The 20,188-nt window shown below is 35.3% G+C and overlaps 1 protein-coding gene across 1 annotated transcript in view; it reads right to left on the bottom strand.

Moving 5' to 3' along the window:
* LOC134537276 (alkaline phosphatase, tissue-nonspecific isozyme-like) overlaps positions 1-19,939 on the bottom strand; it is a 440,124-nt gene extending 420,185 nt beyond the window's left edge. The window contains exons 1-2 of the mRNA XM_063377549.1: positions 19,637-19,939; positions 9,237-9,526 (exon numbers count right to left, since the gene is read on the bottom strand). Of these exons, the coding sequence (XP_063233619.1) occupies positions 9,237-9,309 (73 nt within the window). The 5' untranslated portion in view covers positions 9,310-9,526; positions 19,637-19,939. The remainder of the gene's footprint in view (positions 1-9,236; positions 9,527-19,636) is intronic.
* Between the last annotated feature and the right edge of the window lie 249 nt (positions 19,940-20,188).

Genomic DNA, 20,188 nt, shown 5'->3' with positions numbered 1-20,188 from the left:
GGATTAGGCCTCTCCATCTTGTAATTTTAAATATTTCGCCACCGCTTGCGATGATGCTTCTGTACCAATTTTTTTTTTTTTGGTTCCTCCACGTCCAGAAACAGAACACGTCTCTTAGCCAGAAACTGCGTCTTTTGTGGCACTTGGATAGACGCGTGCCGTCACAACAGGCGTCAAATCAACGCCTTGCTTACTTCGCAGATACAGGAGACTCTCACATTTATGAGCACAAAGGCGCATACAAGCAGCGTACTTCAGCAAGTGACTATTAAAAAAATAAGTTATTTTAAGTGGACTATACCTGTAAGCATTATTGCATTTTATAATTTCAAAATGTTGATAACCATGTATGTAGAAGATATTGCGTTAGGACTAAAAAGACTGCTAGATATGCTTTCACCCCCGTGACCGAGTTGGCATGATCTGGTATTTTTGTTGGTGTGGCACAGCACCAGAGGAAACTGTGGAACATTCCTGAGCCAACGTTTTCCGAGCAAACACTTCTCCCCCCCCCCCCCCCCAAAAAAAAATACCTTTTTTTTTTCCCCTTTCGGTGCTTTCTCCCATTCTGCCCGTCTCAAACAAGCGTCGCGGCTGGTGCGAAGCAAAGCCCCTAACCAATCATCGCGTTCGGAAGGCGCGCGGGCGTGTCTTTTGCGCACGCGCCGCGCTTGAAGGTAAACAAATGCTAAGCGGGCGCCGCTGCAAGGCGGCGGCCCGGATATTCCGACCGCCGTGAGTTGGGGGGTGGGGGAGCCCACTTTTCACAGACGAGAGAGCCACACCCGAAGTTCCCCGAAGTTCAGTCTTTTTTTTTTCCGTATCTTTCATGTAGCTATACTAACCAAGTCAATTGTCCACAATGTTTTAAAGTATTTATAATGTAGCTAACCTAACCTAATTGACCATTAGTATCCTTTTATCAACACCGCCATATTTATTTTCAATGAACACAAAAAAAAACCGAAGATGCACGATCGGGCGTTTGGCTCTCTCGTCTGTGAAAAGACGGCTTCCCGTGAGCTGGGAGTTGCACACGGCCAGACTAGGCACCTCCGACAAATAACAAGGGCGTTTCGAAAATACGCCGTGCGTACGCAACCAGACAGGCGCACACGCAACACGTGCGACGCGTGCTCGGAACTCAACCCGCGGAGCGCTGGAAGGCGCTTGAGACACACGCGTCGATAGCAGAAAACCTCAGCCATCTTTGCTGCGGATCTCCTTACGACGTGGATGCGTAGAGGGATGGCAACAATATATCGAATTATGGAAAAAAAAAAATGACACATCAGGTCAAAATAACGATATTTCAATGCTGATAAATTTGAAAGTATCTACATTTATAAATTTTTTTTCCTCACAGATTAGAAAAAATTTGGTTGTATGTAAAGTCGGTTTACGGACGATTGTTTAACGTGACAACGTCATAACAAAACATTGATGAAATGATTGAATACTTTTATGAATTAAAATTGAAGCATTTTTATTGAATTATCACTATTTTGTATAGATACAAAGGAGTGAAATGAAATATAAAATTTAATTGATAAATTTACTTTTATTTGCACTCGTTATTTCAAATATGTTTATTACTTTAACGAACAGATTATTTTAATTATAACTTTTATACAAAGAAGGAGTGAAATGAAATCTACAATTTAATTGATAAATTTACTTTTATTTGCACTCATTAGTTCAAATATGTTTATTACTTTAACGAAGAGATTATTATAACTACAACTTTTATACATGTTTTCCATTTAACTTCTTCCAATCTGTGTTATTCTATTAAAGATAGGACGATGATAAAAAAGTAGGAAACGAATGGGAGTGTTTCAAGTTTAATGTGCCTCGAAAAAGTCAAATCAATGGTTGTTCCAATCGAGTGGAAGAGAGATAGATGCGGCGCAAGCGTAGAATGGGCGTAACGGGACAATGTGCGTAACGGGACAATGAGTCATCCTTTTTCGTGTGTGCAGCCGGCGTTCATCGATTTATTTAACGTTGTCACGTCAAAAACACATGATACCACTTCGACTGAACATCCCTTACAATGTAAATACCCCTTAAAAGGCAACGAGAATAGTGGATCTTTATGTGTTCATAATTACTCAGTAGTGTACTTTTGAAAGTAAGAGCTAAATGTTATAAACCGCGCGCGATAGCGTATGCCCGTGGCGTAAGGGTGATTCGCGCAGTGCTGGCGCCTGGCTCCTTTTATCGCTCTCCTTGGAGCAATTACCGTTGAATGGCGCAGCCAGCGTCGAACAGTTTAGACGGCGGCGCTACTAAAAACGCTATAAGTAGGGACCGGAAAAATTCGCGGGTTCAATGACCTCCAGGGTAGACTCCACTATCCTCTACACACTCGGGCAAATGCCAACTGTTCATTGGCTGTCGACTTGTGATTCGTCTCGACTGGGCAGCCTGTGATTCGACACTTCAATGAGTGAGGGTCTCTAATTGGCCCTCAGTCCTCCTGATTAACAATGGACCAATGGCAGAAGCAGCACTAAGGTATAATTATTTTAATTGTAGCATTTCACGAAATGAATCCACGAATTTTTCAGGTCTCTAGCTATAAGACGCCAGCGTTCGTACAGAAGTTTCGTGGGAACGTATGTTACGTGCGAAATGAAATGGCTTCACACACACACAGTACTTGTTTCAAGTATTATATATTCACTGTATCGAAAACTAAATATTTTATACTTTAAGTAATTGCAAAAGTATCGATGCACTGATATCCCGAGAAACAAACTGTCGAGATTTGTTTTAATAAGTTTTTATGGGCGCTTTTAATTATTAAAATCATTAAAATTACCCTCTGAAACTATTTATCATATCCTCCGGACAGCTTACAGGCTGGAGTCTGTTAGTAAACATACAATGTTAACAGTGTTCGTATTAAGCGCGGAAAGGTATCGATCAAACCCATTTCATGCCAAAAGTTTTGACATATAACGAAAAATTACAACTGTAAAAATATAATTTAAAAGATCAAAGATTGCCGCTTTAAATGCACCAATAGGCTTAACAAGATCACGAATGTAAAGAACGCAAAACGCATGTTACTGAACGCTACACTCAGATATTTTATAAGCCCATAATGAGACCAAACATCTAATGTTCATCTAAAAAGTGTTCCTGGTTTTGCAATGAGAATGTGTTAATATAAGACACATTCATGCAAAAGTTGAATTATTTAACAGACGCGAAATGGGATTCACATCACCCCCCCCCCCTCAAAAAATATAATAAACCAATACTGGGCAGTAGGCTACTATGCTATCAACACAACGGAGCAGATGTTAAATAACCTACTGACATGGATTGAAAACACAAGATATTTTCAAGATGAAATGCAATCATCGATTTCATTCAAACTATGTATCGAAAGGCCGATGTATCGATATGTGGGGGGGGGGGGGCAATTTACCATCCCTGGATGCGCCCGGGAAGCCTTCATTTCACAGACGAGAGAGCCACACCCGAAGTTCCCCGAAGTTCATTCTAGGAAACCGTTTACATTATTTCACAGTATCTTTAATGTAGCTATCCTAACCAAATCAACCGTCCACAATGTTTTAAAGTATTTATAATGTAGCTAACCTGACCTAATTGACCATTAGTTATCATGAGTTACAATGAACAAAAAATAAAAACCGAAGATGCACGATCGGGCGTTTGGCTCGCTCGTCTGTGTAAAGAAGACTTCCTGGATGCGCCCGCGAACCGAGAGACGGCCGACAACTCACGACAGGCGCGGGTCAGCGGGCGGCGCCGCGAGGTGAAGCACAGAGACCGGAGACTGCAGCGAGAACAAGGCTCGTGCCAGATGCAAGAACCTCTCTGCGGCCACACAGACATACACAGTCTTCTCCGCGGGGGAAAGGCCCTTCTGCTGATTGCAGGCGGAGTTCCTGGGGCGTAGCGAGGCGCGTGCACTGTCAGTCCGTCTCTCTCCCTCTCCTGCCTCTAGTAACTTCCACAACACGGCTTCACTTGCCGAGTCCCAAGCGCACATCCTTTTGGTAATCTGTAACTCGTCTTTGTTCTATCACCTCTCTAAAGAATGCACCGTGGATTTTGAAAATACCACTTGCACGCACTAAATTTACAAGTGCCAGCGTTTGCCAGCGTGAAGATTTATTGTTTCGGTCCGTAGGTGGATGATTCTTCACAGCAAGTTGCAATAACATTCCCAATCCCCGCGCGTTTTTTTTAAATTATTTTTTTTTTTCAGCGCTGAAACGCCATCAGTTTGTGGGGAGCTCGCTGGAAAAAAAAATGATTTCGTCGCATTCCATTCCTGAATGAATTAAGAGGAGTATGAAAAACGACCTGATTTTTATCCGCAATCAACAATAAAACACGTAGATTGCGTTTACTTGCATTCCTATTTAAAAAACGCGGAAAAAGTGTAAACACCCAAAGTAAACACCGTAAATTGGAAAAAAATTATCTCGTAATGTGTCACTCGTTAAACTTTTTTTTTTAAATGCCATGTTATAAAGACCTAAATATACTAAAATAATTTCATAAATATTATTTTAAATATAATATTATATGAGATGTAGAAAACTCCCAAATATATTTTCATTAATACAAATACTAAACATAAAAGAAATATTTCTGGGCCTCTTTTTATGAGGCAAGAGAAATTTTTGAGTTCGCCATATACATCAATAAATAGTATTATTTATATAAATATTGTTAATGTACTGAAATAAAGTCTAAGGGGGCAAAAAAATATCAAACAACAAACATTATCTACAAATTTAGGGATGGGAATTATCAAACACTCTATAAAAGTGAATAATAATAATAATAATAATAATAATAATAACAGAAAATTAGATTTTTTTTTTCAAAACTTAAATTTTTAATGTGATTCTTTTAAATTTTACACCTTGGTTATTTATATGGTCGTAGGGATATAGTTAGTTATTTTGTAAATACCTATATAAATTACTATCCCTTTAAGGCGTTGATTTTGAGAAGTTAAAAAAACTATGTACAAAAACAATATATGATATTACATATTACTCTACACGACACACTATACAATTCAAATAACAGACTGGTAGTAAACCTCCAATTAAATAATCCCAAAGTTAAATATAATTGCTTGGCTGAATACTTCAAGTCCTCAAGAAACTACAATATTTCCATGTACCAAAAAAAAATTTAAGTTAGTAAGTGTGTTAGATATTTGGCAAAGGTTAGCAAATCATAGACACTAGCAGTTGTAGAAAACCATGATGCTCGTTTCGTGTGAAAATAACCAATTATTGGGTGAGTTTCAAATTACACATTTTCATAAAAAACAACAAATATTTACATAACTATTCAATTAAATTACTAATTTATTTTCAAGTTTATTTCACACGTAGCAAAATTTAAGTAATGCAATCTCGAAAGACGGCCTTGTGAAAAAAAGTAAAACTTCTGCCCGAACAAGACATGAGTTCAAACCCAGATAAATTATTTTAAAGGATTATTTGTTAATTCAATGTTAGTTTTTTCAATTAAATTTGCTAACACTTTGGTTTCATGTGAGCGTCTTTCAGTACTCGCTAGAGATGTTTAACATCTAACCTCGGTAAGGAGCCAATTTGTTTGTTATCGTGTTTCAGATACACTTATAACACGAAACTCGGACACAAATATTAACGTGGATTTCTTTAAAATAAACCCGGTTGTGATAAACATGTAAGAAACTTGTGTTGTAACTTAATATTTTGACGCGATTCACAAGTACTTTCCGCACCTGCGGCTAAAATTCGTTGCCAGAGCAGCTGCTACGAGTATTAAATCGTTTGATTATCAGAAATTTTAAACTATGAAATGAAATGTCTGCTATAACACCGGAACAACTTGAAAAAATTACAAAACCCCGGTTTTTAACCTGATTTTCGGCAAGTAATTTTATTAAAATACTGCCCATTTTGTTCGATATTCATTAAACAATTAAAACTATAAATTTTTCCTTTGGCTTTATGAAATTTGGTTCGCACCATTCGCCACAGATGGCAGCACCGTGGCTACACATTTCCGTTACATGAGACTTCCGCTCCATTCACGAAATTAGTCATACCAAATGCCGTATACCAAAAGCTAAGCTGTTACTCGTTAGTAAACAATTATTTAACATAGAATAAGCATAAAATATTAGTAATTGTTTAATCGCCATGTGAGTATATTGGTAATTCACTATTTTCTAGACAATAGCTAAGAAGTAAAAAGTGTGCTATTTTATGAGTCGTTCGCTGAAAATATAATTTATTTATTAAACCAAATATCAGGGTATCATTAAAAACTCAAATAATAAATCATTAAAAATTTTATTTTGGAATGTAATTTATATATATATTTATCTTATATGTATCTTATATCTATATCTTATATATAAATATATATACATACATGCGTTCACATTACCGGTGGTAAAAATACCATTATTTTAAGTGGAAGGTGTGTCGTTTAAATTTTTATGTTTCTAGGCTCAGAGTTTTAATATTTTTTATTTCTAGAGTGGCTGCTAATGTGACTTTATTTAGTCCTCCGAGGATCAGTAAAAGCTTCCTACGCCGTGAGTGGCATTTTCCTATCGTCCTATAAAACGAGAAGCGTTTAAATATTAAAGATCCATTTTGAAATCCTCTGCCTGATGTCAATCGTGTCTGACGTAAAAGGCAAAATAAAAAAGCTAATACGCCTTTTTTTAAACCTCTTTACATTTTAAAATGTAAAGAGTTTTCTCGGCCCACAATACTTTAAAAACTTCTGATTATTTTTTCATAATAAACTACTTTCAAAAATTGTAGTACTATTTGCGTTAATGAATTAGTTTAAGTTTCATGACGTTCTCTATTATAATGATGTAAAAAAATACGTGAACTAACCGACACCAAAATAAAAAATATATTTACAAAACACACCCGTTCTAACGATACCTTATTATACAGAAAGGATTTAGATTTTTTTTAAACATGTTTAATAAAAATTATCCATCACAGTCGTGGATAATTCTGAACTTTAAGCCAAAACTTGCAATGCAGCTTCCGTATCAAAATGTATGGCTTGACATAGCATGAGAACCAAACTGTCGAGATTATTTCAAATAAATGTTTATGGACTCTTTTAATTATTAAAGCCATTAGTTACTCTCTGAAACTATTAATCACATACTCAGGACAGCTTACGGACTGGAGCCTGTTAGTAAACATACAATGTTAACAGTGTTCGTATTAAGCGCGGGAAGGTATCGATCAATCCCATTTCATGACAAAAGTTTTGACATATAACAAAACAATTATAACTGTAAAAATATAATTTTAAAAATCAAAGATTGTGGGGTATAATCGCCCCTTTAAATGCACCAATAGGCTTAACAAGATCACGAATGTAAAGAACGCAAAACACATGGTACTAATCGCTACATCAGATATTTTATAAGCCCGTAATGAGACCAAATATCTAATGTCTATCTTTAAGGTGTTCCTGGTTTTGCAATGAGAATGTGTCAATAAAATACACATTCATGCAAAAGTTTATTTAACAGACGCGAAATGGGATTCACTTCCCCCCCCCCCCCCCCCCCAAACAAACACATTCCTGGATAAAATTCATATCTCTACATATATTTCAGCATAAACGTGGTAACTACGCTACCGGATATTTAAAGTACCTAAACCACAATTTTCAAATATTTCAACGTCTTTTCAATTAAATATATTTTTTTGTTATGTATAATTTTATGCAGGCGCTTACTTTATTATTTGCCAAAAAAAAATAAAAAATTCTTCAGATCCGACTTCAAATGCGTATACCAGCCTTTGGAAGTACTTTTGACCATAAGTGTTGTTCAGGAGTTTTTAACTCATTTTATTTTTACTGATGAACTGGCAGCCGAATTCAAACTTAAGGAAATTTCCTTTGAATCCATACATATATTAACTTATTATTGGTTCAATGTTCGGTTGATATAGAACGTTAAAGAGTTAGTTCAAGTCTACGAACTTAATTACTGCAGGCTTGTGAATGTTCGCAAATAAAACAAAATTTATTGCGATATATTAGTTCTTGTTTTCACAGGGGGAAAATGAAAATCATACCACTCGCACCATATGGGTAGTTTAGTTTTTTTCTAAAAAATTGTTTGAAAATTTTCTTACTTGCATAAATTTGTTTTTTTAACATATTAAAGCGTCGTATAAAACGAATGGTGGAGGGAGAGGAGAAAAGGACTCTTCAACTACGAATTACGAAAAGACACGTACAGTTCTTTGCTCTGATTCAGCACTTACGACCCCATTGTTTTAGTTTGATTTCCAAAACTAACGTGAAAAGGGTACACGCGCGCTGGTTACAAGGGCGAATATGTGTTTAGTAAAAGCTTTTAGGTCGATCTTATAGGCATCCTCCCCGATAAAAGTTCCTGGATACCACTACTAGGAAATAATTAACGATACAGGAAATTATGTTTTCTAACGAAGTTAAAACTCTAAGTATTAAATACTACTTGTATTGATATCATGATTTTGATTCCGTTATTAACAAAAGATATGATAAAATTATTTCTAGTAAAATAAATTCAAAGTTGAGTATCAGGAAACGTTATGGCAAGAGAAGTAAAATCTGTGAACGACTAAGTATTTTATTGTACTCACGTTCATAATGCTGAAATTTCTCCTATTATATATATATTTTTTTCATATTATATATTGTTTTTAACTAGAAAAATACACTAATGTATCAGACTAGAATTTTTTTCAAACTCAAATTAAGTATTTTAACTATAAACATTTTAAATATTTTTAGACCGTATTTACCCAACTGTGGTAGTTTTGAGTTGTGTCTATAAAACTTTAATTTGATTTACGTAAAAAAAAAAAATAGGGTTCGTTGTTGACTACCAAAAACTTCACATTAAGCATTCATTCACTGTAAAAAAAATTTCAAACAGGCAACAGAATGTTTTATGGTAATAATATTAATTTATAATTAAATTATAAAAAAATCGGCAACAATTTTATTGTTAATACCGAAGAATTATTTAATAGAAAATTTTATATTTTTACCAAAATCATAAGCGACGTTGTGTATTTTAAATTAGTTAACCCAATTGTTTTAATTTTTTTGAATATGTTTATTTATTTGACCTTAAATTCACTACACTACATGTTTATTCCATTTCCCCCAAAATTATAAGTTGAATGCTACATTACCTTTGGATCCAACACAATGGCTGACGCACGTGGCGATGATCAAGTAATACATTCCCAACACTGATGTCTTCATGGCGCAATGTGTGCTGCGGTCTTCGGGATCTTCCAACACTGTATTCACACAATCTTACAGTTCATTTTTTTCGCAGTCATTAGATGGCATTTCACTTCCGTACGTTTAATGCGGCTGCTTGAAGTTGAATCTCTTCAACTTTCCCAGTGAACAGATAAGTTGAATTTCAATATTTGCAGCCATGACGTCGTGTTTGGATGTTTTCGTTTGATTTTAACTGTAATATAATTAAAGCAAATATTCAATCAATGTAGACAAGCTTAAGGAAAAATCTATAACATAAAATTTGTATTTCTTGTGAATGTTAATTTTGGCATTTTACCTTCCCTCTTCGATTATATACATACATATATACACAAACATGCATATATATACATATATATCGCTGATATTCAGGTAACGTACGAGAAAAAAATAGTAAATTTAAATCATGCATGCTTTTGCTTTTAGTTCTAAAATCTTGCAATTATAGTGTGGAACGTAAACATTGATTTCTTGTCTTGCAGTAAACGTATAAACATTCTTACCTGTTTCATTGATTAAAGTTTTCATTATGCTAAAAAAGCAAAAGAGTAAAAAATACTTTCCAAAGTTTGTGCACACAAGGCATACTCAATTTTAATACAAAATAAATATGTTGGCAACAACACATGTTGAAATTTTTAACAGGTTCGTTTTCATGTATAAGCCTACAGCATACATCACAATAAAAAGTGAATGTAGAAAATAAACGCATATTGCTACTAGCATTTCGGAACAACTTTGTCCGTCCCATGTTGTAAGGAGACCCCTGGCGAAGCCGCTCAAAACAACGTTAAAAAAGTTACGGCCGAAGGATACAATTAGGTTATACTTGGCATGCAGGGCCTAACTACATTACGAACCCTGTCTTACCGCCGTGCTGGTGAAATAGCTGAGCCCTTTTTTTTCTCCCCGCGCCAAGTTATAAAATTACCCGCGCAAACACTGCTTCTCTATTAAAACTTTGCCCTCAAGAGTTCCTGAATTTCAATGAGCTCGCGGCAGATACGTCATAAGGAACATTTGCAGCACGTATGAATTTAAAACTGTTATGAAAGTTAACGCAGTGTTGCTTACAACTGCTTATTACTTCTGCAATAAAATAATAAGCTTTCACGCGCGCTAAATAAAACAAAATTTTTTTTTAATAAATTGAAAGTCAAACTATATATTTATATTTTAAAAAAGGTTTTACCAAAGGTGGTTTTATTTACAGGGCATAAAAAGTATGCTTCATTATGATTTTTACTCTTCGTTGTCTTTTTTTTTTTTTTTTTGCTTTTGCTTAGTGTGTTTGGTGTTAGCTTTCTGAATGTGGGATCATACGTTACGTTCATTCAATAATTATTACGACCGTGTGAAATTTGGCTGGGTAATAAAGCTCAAATTGCTTACGATAAGCGCATTTATTTTACATTTTATATTGAATTTTGCTTTAAAACTTGTCGGAATAGATGCAGTAGTAACTAATGGGCAGTGAAAAACTCAATTAAGACGACACATCTTTACCAAAATACGATAAATTTCAGTAATACAAAAAAAAATGTAAATTAATTTATATAAAATTCATTAATTCACAAAATTCATTTGCAAACCTGTTATATGCATGTTTTATATCGGACTCCAAAATGTGGTCACTATTGACAAAAAAAATGTATGATACTACAAATGTGAGTTCGCGAGATAACGCACCTAATTAAAATTTTATTTATATTACAATAATTTTCTTTGTAGCTCTGATATTTTACAAGCTATTTATCTGCTTATTATTTTATCATTTGATCAAGTAGGTTTCCACATGTACGTGTGAAATACACATCAGTATGCCTGAAACCACGTGCGGTCACGGATTCATCCCTTCACTTTCAGAGGTGCGTACGTCAAAGAGGTTATTGGAACGGAAGTTGTTACGAGAAAGGTGCAGCCACTCGCTGTGTCGTCACATCCTGCTAGCTGACCTGCCAACCTATTGTTCCAGCTCGCCGAAGACAGCTGGTTATCATCGCCTTCGCTGACAACGTATACACGCACACGCTATGCACGTGCATAGTCTGTGTCTGCAACAGGGTTGAAAAAAAATACTTTTATTTGTTTTAAACCAGTTTTTTTTTGTCGAAACCAACTTTTTTTTAATATAATATTTGTTATTTTGGTTCTCGGCATGTTCAAATGAAAGCCATGAAACAATCACGCTCTCTGCCACTCACGTTGAACCAGAAAAGTTGAAACATCAGAGAACTGAAGTCCGGCAAACCTTCATGTCTAACCGGGACTTAATTACAGAAAGGGTATTTCCCCTCAGGAGGCGGATTCTACGTAGAATTGGTGTTTCACACAGAATGGGGATTTACAGTACAGTCGCAGATTTTTCTCACGGAATAGATTTTTTTTAAAATGATAAAATTTATTTCCTCTTTTTTTACTCTTTGGCTACTATTCACTAATTAATTTAATTTTAGAGGAGTATTTGGCTGGGTATAATTTCAACTTATTCAGATAATTTAAGTAGGATCAATATTAGTATATAATTTTTTGTTCCTGTAAATCACATAAAACATTAATGAACAAACTATTGTGGTTATAATAAAGGTATTAACCTTTCATTAAAAATGTATTAATATATTGTATTTAAAAATTCTTTATTTAAAAATTGTTTTAAAGCGTGATTTAAACTATTATGGTCCAAATAAGCCAACCCTGGTCTAAAAGATCTCTTCAATCAAGTGACATCGGTTATTACAAAACCAATCATCCACTATTTACGAGAAACACACCACCACTTGGTGTATGAGTATAAAATGCCTTTTTAATTTTCTAAATAACTTAATTATATTGCAAATACGAGGAAATTTTTTTCTTGTACTTTTACGAAAGATTCCTTTGGAATGCAATTTCCAAGAAATACGTTTGTAAATCTACAAAAATGAGTGGTCAGAAAGGAACTGGAGTTCACAAATTTTACTGAGTTTATAAGAAAATAGAACCTTTTTGCATTAACTAGTCAAGCCCAATGTTATTCATCAAAATTTTTGAAAAAATGTTTTTGGAAATAATAATTGGTTTGGCTTTGGAGGAAAAGATTGTATATTTCGTAGAAACTCTAAATACAGTTTACAAGGTAAACAGTTTTCAATTATTTATTAATACCTTGGTTCAATGAACTAAAAAATCTGTAGGGATAACAAAAAATAATCTACTTCACATCTTAGATAATGAATTTGGACGTGAGAAATTATGATAAATATAATTTTAATGAGACTGTTACTTTTCACAATTTCAGTATTTTCATTAAAAATGTTAAAATTCATTAAACACTTATTACTATAAAGTTTCCCTTTGTCTTTGTGAACTTTGGTTCGAGCCATCAGCCACAGATGGCAGCACCATGTTTACAAATTTCCGTTCGATGCCACTTCACGAAATAACTGGCACCAAATGTCGTATAACGAGAGCTAAGGTGTTTTACACATCAAAAAATGTAACGAACTACACAGAGTGTATGCGATTCAGAGCAGAAATATTCGGCAAAAACTCGTAATTTATTTATTTATTTGCTATTGTCTGCGAACACAGCATTTATAGAGGGGGCGAAAACTGAACTAATGGGAAGTAATCCCCGCAAGATGGCGTTGATTAAAGTCCCACGAAACGGTCGGATACGGGAAGCATTATATTTGCATACCAATTACCGACTAACGATTACTAACGATTTTTCTGCGGCGGGTGGTTATGTGATGGGTTGGATTTAGAAGGGGGGGGGGGGCGGGGGGAGAATTAGTTTTTTTGTTCGGCGATGGCGAAAACCGAGATTGTACGGGATCGTAAAAAATTGGAGGGGGGTAGGAGGAATATTAAATTTTCACCATTAACCCTTTCCGAAGCCACCTATGGATTCAGAAGTATAAAACTGCGTGTTTAAAGGGGATGGGCTGGAATTGATTGAGTTTTTTTTGGGGTGGTGATGTATCCGAGGGGGGTGTGCGGGGGAGGGGGGTTGTTTCTGGTTTGAGGTCGAGCTTGTTTTTGGTGCCTGCAAGTATCGTTGTAGTGCCGCAACGGCAAAACAAGCTTTTTAACGTGATGGCTAGTAGTTGTTGATAAACGCGGTATCCAAAATACCCTACAACCACCACCATTTTATTTCTCCACCCCTTAAAAAAAACACAACATTGAGGATGGCAGGGACATTAGCAAATAAACAAATGAGACCTAACGGTACCAAATAAAATTAATGGGACAAACTTAGGCATAGCGTGATTTCGAGCGAGGAAAGATGGTTGAGTAAGCTATGGGTCCATATGAACTGAAATTAATTACTAACGTAATAGTACCGGAATTGCTTTAAAAAATAATATTACTATATAATCAATACTTAAATAAATGAAACCGATTTGTGTGTCTGTATCTATCTGTTTGTACAAAATTATTAAACATAAAAAAACTCTGATGCTATTGTATTGGAAATTCTAGCAAGTCTGAGCAGTAAACCCAATATATAGTATTTAGTCTATTTTGAGGCGCCTCAAATCGTTTGAATAAATGACGATTGTTATTTTTTGAATCTAATAGTAAAAATAGTTGCTTCTTTCTTGATTTCTGAGTGGAAATCGATAAGTGATTTTCACACAAAAATTTGTGGCATTATGGAATCATATTTTTTTTAATTAGATCGTAATGTTGTATTTACCTTGGTGGGAATTACCACCGACAATAAAATGTTACGCCTATACTAGATGAAGCGACAGGTTTTTTATACAACTTATCACACAAAATACGAACTTCAATTTCGATAGTTGTCTATTCTTGTCTAAATAAGCTATAATACTTTTTTTGAGGTTTATTTCCAAGGAAAGTGACAAATAAACTTAGCTGGTATAATTTTAGACCTAAAAACGAAATGTATTAAATAACACACGTTGTTTAAGCTTGTTGTAATAAAATCTTCTTGATATGGAATCAAAAACCACAGCAGCTGAACAAAAAATTAAAAACAATTTTCTTAATTGAAAGAAACCGAGCTTTTGTAATCAGTAACTAATTTTTGTCCACAAAATATTTTTTTTTTTTCGTTATTAAAAATTTCCAGAGGGAATCCTAACGAAATCTTTTATGGTGGAAAATTTTTTGTCCCCAGAGTACACGTGGTAAATTTCAATAACGGGGGAAAAAATAAAACTCCGGAAGCTAACGCATTAATTACTTAATTAGCTGATGTTGCACGCGGATGAGGTGGGGGCTTGTTACGAGTGCAGCGGTTCGAACATCCGGTTCGTGACCTCTTTTGTGACCTTGACCTCGCGACGCGAACAAAACAAAAACCGTCGGCGGCGAGCGACCACGTGGCAGCCTGAATCGCCCAGACCAACGAGAGCGGGGGTGCCGCTGAACATTTCAATTCCGTTGCAGCGCGCGGTCGCGTAAAGTAGTGCGCGGTTTCCGGAATAAAGAAGAGATGATTTCACCGCCGGGAGTGAACTGCTGGTGGAAATTACTCCGACGATTACGAGAACGAGTTTTGAAACCCCGCTCGACTGCCGGTTTCATTCACACAGGAACAACAGACCAGAAAAAAAAAATTCGCGAGGACCGGTATTCCAAGAAACAAAAATTACCCTAACCTTCATTCCCAGTGCTCGATAGGATACGGCCAGTCCCTTTGTTTTCAGCGAACGGATTTCGGTGTCCTGTCCGTTGCCGATCTGTTGCCCAAATTCCGCGCATGCGCAGAGCTCACTTGATCGTTTATTCCGTCCAGATGGCGGACCGACGTCCGGCGCCATTAACTCGTAAAAAGTCACTTTTTTGTGATCATCGGGGAACGTACCAAGCGTGTTGGTGTGCCAAATGAAATTTTTACGATCGCGAAACTATCCTGGAATACATCTTGATCCCTTTAATAGTAATAACATGAAATAATTTAAACTTAAAAAGTACTTGAGAAAACAAGGACAACGATTCTACTTTTTGTGCGATGGTGCTGCTGTCTCAATTTTTTTTCTCGTAACAATTGCATCAATAGTCCGCTAGAGTGCGATGGAACCAGTTTGTTACCTCGCGCAGAACACCGATTATTAAAACAGTTGCCAATTTGGTTCCTTACTGGGATTCGTTTTGGACACGTTCTGGAATACGGCCCGCGAGTTAGAAAACGGTTGTAACCCAACAAGTCAATGCTTATTCCCTATATTTTCCAAACGTCTTTGAAAACAACTCTAAGACCCAAAAAGAATTACTTTTTTAATTAAAAATCGATCTCACATGCCATGGTTTTTTTCTTCTTCGTTTTATCACCTTTCTTTTTTTTGGGGGGGGGGGGGGGAGGAGGTCTAGTTCTAAAATTTTAACTCAATACCTACCTTACATTTGTTCTGCCACAAATATTTTTAATGGATATTCAATGTATAAAACGTCGCGCAAGAGATGATAATTACGAAGTCTTGCTCACATTTTCACTCCCATAACATTACATTAAGTGAATGTGTGTTAAAAATATTTGTGGCAAAACAATAATGAAACGGGAGTTATCGAGTTAACATTTTAGTGATATCCAGTGATAAAAGTTATGATGATAAAACAAAAAATAATCAACATGGTTATAACCAGACCTTAAGTTGTGAATGCAGAGTAGCGTAATTAAAAATCCAATCAAGAACTTCACAATCAAATGGAGAAATCGTGACTTTTCGTTTGCCTCAATTCAAGACAGTGAAAACCTTTAAATTTTTTTCATGTGATTAAAGTAACAAAATATTAAATTTCATCTAGCTTTTATTTATCAAATTTTATTCTTATTTTATGTAGGCCTATATGCAGCCTGTTTAAAGACATATTCGAATCATTTTGTATGGTGATACCTTACAAAAAGTTTAAACGAAAATAGACCTACAATTTTTTAGTAAATTAACGTTGAAGGCGTTTAAACAGAATAAAATCCACAATTTCACGATTTTAAACATGTCAATAATGCATGAATTTAGAGAATAAATGTTTGCAAATTGTTTAACAATCTCAATTTATCAATTAATTTGAATCGGTACTATCGCCCATAATTTCGACTTCTTTGTGCAGTTCACATATTTTTAATTACTTTAAAAAATATATTAAGTACCACGCAACAGCTGGTGTGTGTCCCACTTAATCTATAATTTAAAACAGTTCTACATTATTTTAATAACTTCACCAAATTCATGTCAAACATAGCCTATTCTTACATTTGTTTTAACTGAACACAGTTTAGGATGATTGGCTTTATAATACAGTACAGTTACTTGTTAAATTGAAATTGAATACTTGTCAAGAATTGAAATGTATAGTATTTTGATTAACTATGGTTTTATCTATCAAATAACATTAATGAGGGAAAATATTTTTTTTCTTTTTGAATTTTAATTAATAATTCGCTGTAGAAAAAACATTATTTAAGAGAATATATTTAAGTGTATTAAACCTCATCAACATAGTGAATGAAAAATTTCACTTGAGTTCCACTTCAATTTTAGTCACTGAAAAAAAAATTGTTAATTGCCTCAATATCTTGCCTTACGAGAGATAACAGTACCGTTATCAGTTTCGATTTTCAGGTGCTCAAACATGATTTACTATTTATTTAAGAACAAAACGACAGATACAGTTAAACTTAGTTTTAATTAGGATATACCTCACGAAAATGTTAATACTTATTTTTTTATACTGAAGTTAGTGAGATTAAAAAATGTATTAATTTGTAAAGTTGTGTGCGTAAAACTATACATTATTATATTTTGTATCTTTTTGAATATATCAGTAATTAATACAAAATCTTTGAGAGAGAAAAAAACGGTTTATCTGTAAAAGTATAGTTCTTGAGATATAGCTTAGCTTAAAGCTTTATACGACTTTCTAAGACATACAATTGAAAGCAACTTTTAAACTGGGCTCGTGTTAACACGTTCAATAAAGTGCGAGTTTTTAATGTGTGCCAAGTCTTACACGACAAATTATTATTTAAAAAAATATATATTTAAGCTTAATATGGAAAATTACAAAATTTACTAAAGTGCTTATTCTGTGAGAGTTTTAGATTTCCTTCGCAATAGTTGCGGTATTGTTTAAAGTATGCAACTTTGTAAAAAAAAATATGTTGACTCTTTAAAATCTTTAATTTTAACTTATTAGTTAAGGCTACAAAGACTGAGTAGAAATACTGCAATATTCTTATTCGGTAATAACTCCGGTGCGAAAACCAAAAATAAATCTTAACGCCGACCTAAACAATTCTACATCAAAAACTGTTATGTATAAACACACGCATAAATTATGGACACCGGTCAAAAATAATTAGGGTATCAGGTAAGAGGTGTTTTCAGCAGGAGTATGAGCTATGTACTGGCAGCGTCTATCGACAACCAGTCGGCACAGCGAGCAGAAAATGCAGCGCTACTGCATCGTGGCCTTGCGAACAGCAAACAGGACTCAGGGTTGTCATCTCGGACTGTCCTTAAGGGCGTGCCTCCCATTTAAGGTCATGATTTTATATTTATATTAATCACTGATCAACTTTTAGACCTTTTTTAATTGTTTAACTTTCACGAAATGAAAAATATGTACAGCGCATACTTTTTGCATAATTAGCTGCCGAAGTTACATGTTTAACGTTTTTAGGTTGTACAAATAAGGAGAATTTAATTTATTGCAGAAATGAAACTTTTTAGGTTTAACTACAATGCCACTGGCTACTTCATGATATAGTTTGCATTTCTATCACAAAAACTTATTTCATGTTTCTTGGCTGTCAAATCGTAACAAATTTGAGAACTTTGAAATGTCAGGTAAAATTAATTAATATTTTCTGGAAGAAACTCAAACCATTTTTTGAAGTAGCCAGTGGCATTGCAGTTAAACCTAAAAAGTTTCAGTTCAATAAATTAAATTCTCCTTATTTTTACAACCCAAAAACGTTTAAAAATGTAACTTTAACAGCTAATTATGCAAAAAGTATGCGCTGTATATATTTTTCATTTCATGAAAGTTAAACAATTGAAAAAGTCTACAAGTTTATCTGTAATTACTTTAAATATAAAATCTTTACCTGAAATGGGAGGCACCCCCTTAACACAGTCTCCAAGCAGGCGCCACTATGCAGTTAGGCCCGTGGCGTGCGTCCCAGAGGCGAGATAGCACCGCGCAGCCTGTAGAAACATCGTGGACGGGTTCAGATCCGTCCTGTTCTCCGATGAGCAGCGATTCAGGTTGAAACATGATGAACTGTGTGTTCTCACCCGTAGGAAACGTGGAACGCGAAACAACCCAGAACTAATCTAATATTAATACTCCTAATTTTTTAATTTGTCTGATTACACTGTTATTCCCGTCTGGTTTCTTAATTACTTTGGTATGATACCCTAATTTTTTTGACAAGATTAGATAAGTTATGCACAATATATATATATATATTTTTAAACCAATGTTTTATCTTGGACTGCGGTTAGCAACGAAACACTAGAAAACGTTCTATCATGTTGCCCACGCTCAAATATTCGTAATATTCCCTTTAATTTATTTTACAACATTCAAATTTACTGAACAATCCTTCGCTGTTAACACGTTTACGCTTTCAAAGTGAAGCGACAATATTCATGGACGCATATCTGTGACCTGGTTGGTGCCTGTGTTATTTTTTTTTTAAATGTTTTTTTCACTTTTCCGCTATAAACAAAATACAAAACAAAAACAAATATTAATATGCATTTAAAAGCTACTTTAAATGGAATGATACAATTCTACAGAAATCATTTTAACATACTATCCTTTCTTTTTGATTTAATGTAAACTTGTCTGAGCCAACGTTAAATTTTTTACATTAATTTTGTTGTGGAAAGACTAAACTATAGAAAAAAATGCGAAACTATTTCAAACAATGATATATAGAAAAACATTAATCAAGATTTCTGAATTATTATTTTTTTCTTTTTGGAGCATGTCGTCTATAATTGCAAGATTTTAGAAATCGAAAGCATCAACACGCCATCAGTAATTTCACCAACGCCCATATTTCACGTGGGAAACATGGTAAGCTATTTGAAACTCTTACAAGCCATGCATGCTAAGTATTTCATCACTTGTACTCCAGAAATGAACGTAAGAAGCAAACTGGCCTTATTTTTTTTCCCAGTATGAATTGTGTGACGTGTGGATTAATCCTACTTCCACTGTGATCACAACATTACCGGGTCTGAAAATTCAAGTTTTATCAGAAATTCGTTTCGATTCATTTAACATATCTTCATCCTAGAGTAAAAAAAAAAAAAATATGGTGCGTTCGACTAACCAGATTACAAGTGACCGCGGAAGACCCCGCACTTTTTTTTTTTCGTTCCAGTCGGGAGCTGGGAAAGCGAATTCCACTCGGAACCCCGCACGTCGAACGCGATACGCGGCGAAGGGGAAGGGAAAAAAGATATCGTTTCGACAAGCGGGCGAAAAAAAGAAAAGAATAAATGGAAACAAGATTAAATACGCGCGCGTGGAGCCGAGCGGTCGTTTCGGTTTTTTGTTTCGAGATGAGTACGGAAGAAGTCGGAGACAAGCGACAAAGACGACGCCGGCGTTAAGAGCAGATACCGACGCGGCGACGGCGTCCGGGAAGCTACTGAAAGAGAATCGTGGGCGCTCCCCGTTCCTTCTACCCCTCCCTCTGCCCCCACCAATTCCTCCTGCGACCACCCCTCCACAAGACCCCCGCCCTCCCCTCCTTCGTTTTTCCTTGTCTCTCTGCGCACGCGCAATAGCCTCCCGTCTCGTGCGCGCGCATAAGTACACACGGGGCTAGGGCAGAGGAAACCCAGCGTTCATTTAACTCAAGTCAGGCGTCCGAATATTC

This window comes from Bacillus rossius, chromosome 12 (assembly GCF_032445375.1).
Source record: "Bacillus rossius redtenbacheri isolate Brsri chromosome 12, Brsri_v3, whole genome shotgun sequence".
Taxonomy (NCBI): domain Eukaryota; kingdom Metazoa; phylum Arthropoda; class Insecta; order Phasmatodea; family Bacillidae; genus Bacillus; species Bacillus rossius.
The sequence above is the reverse complement of the archived record's forward strand: the minus strand, read 5'-3'. Positions and strand labels throughout refer to the sequence as shown.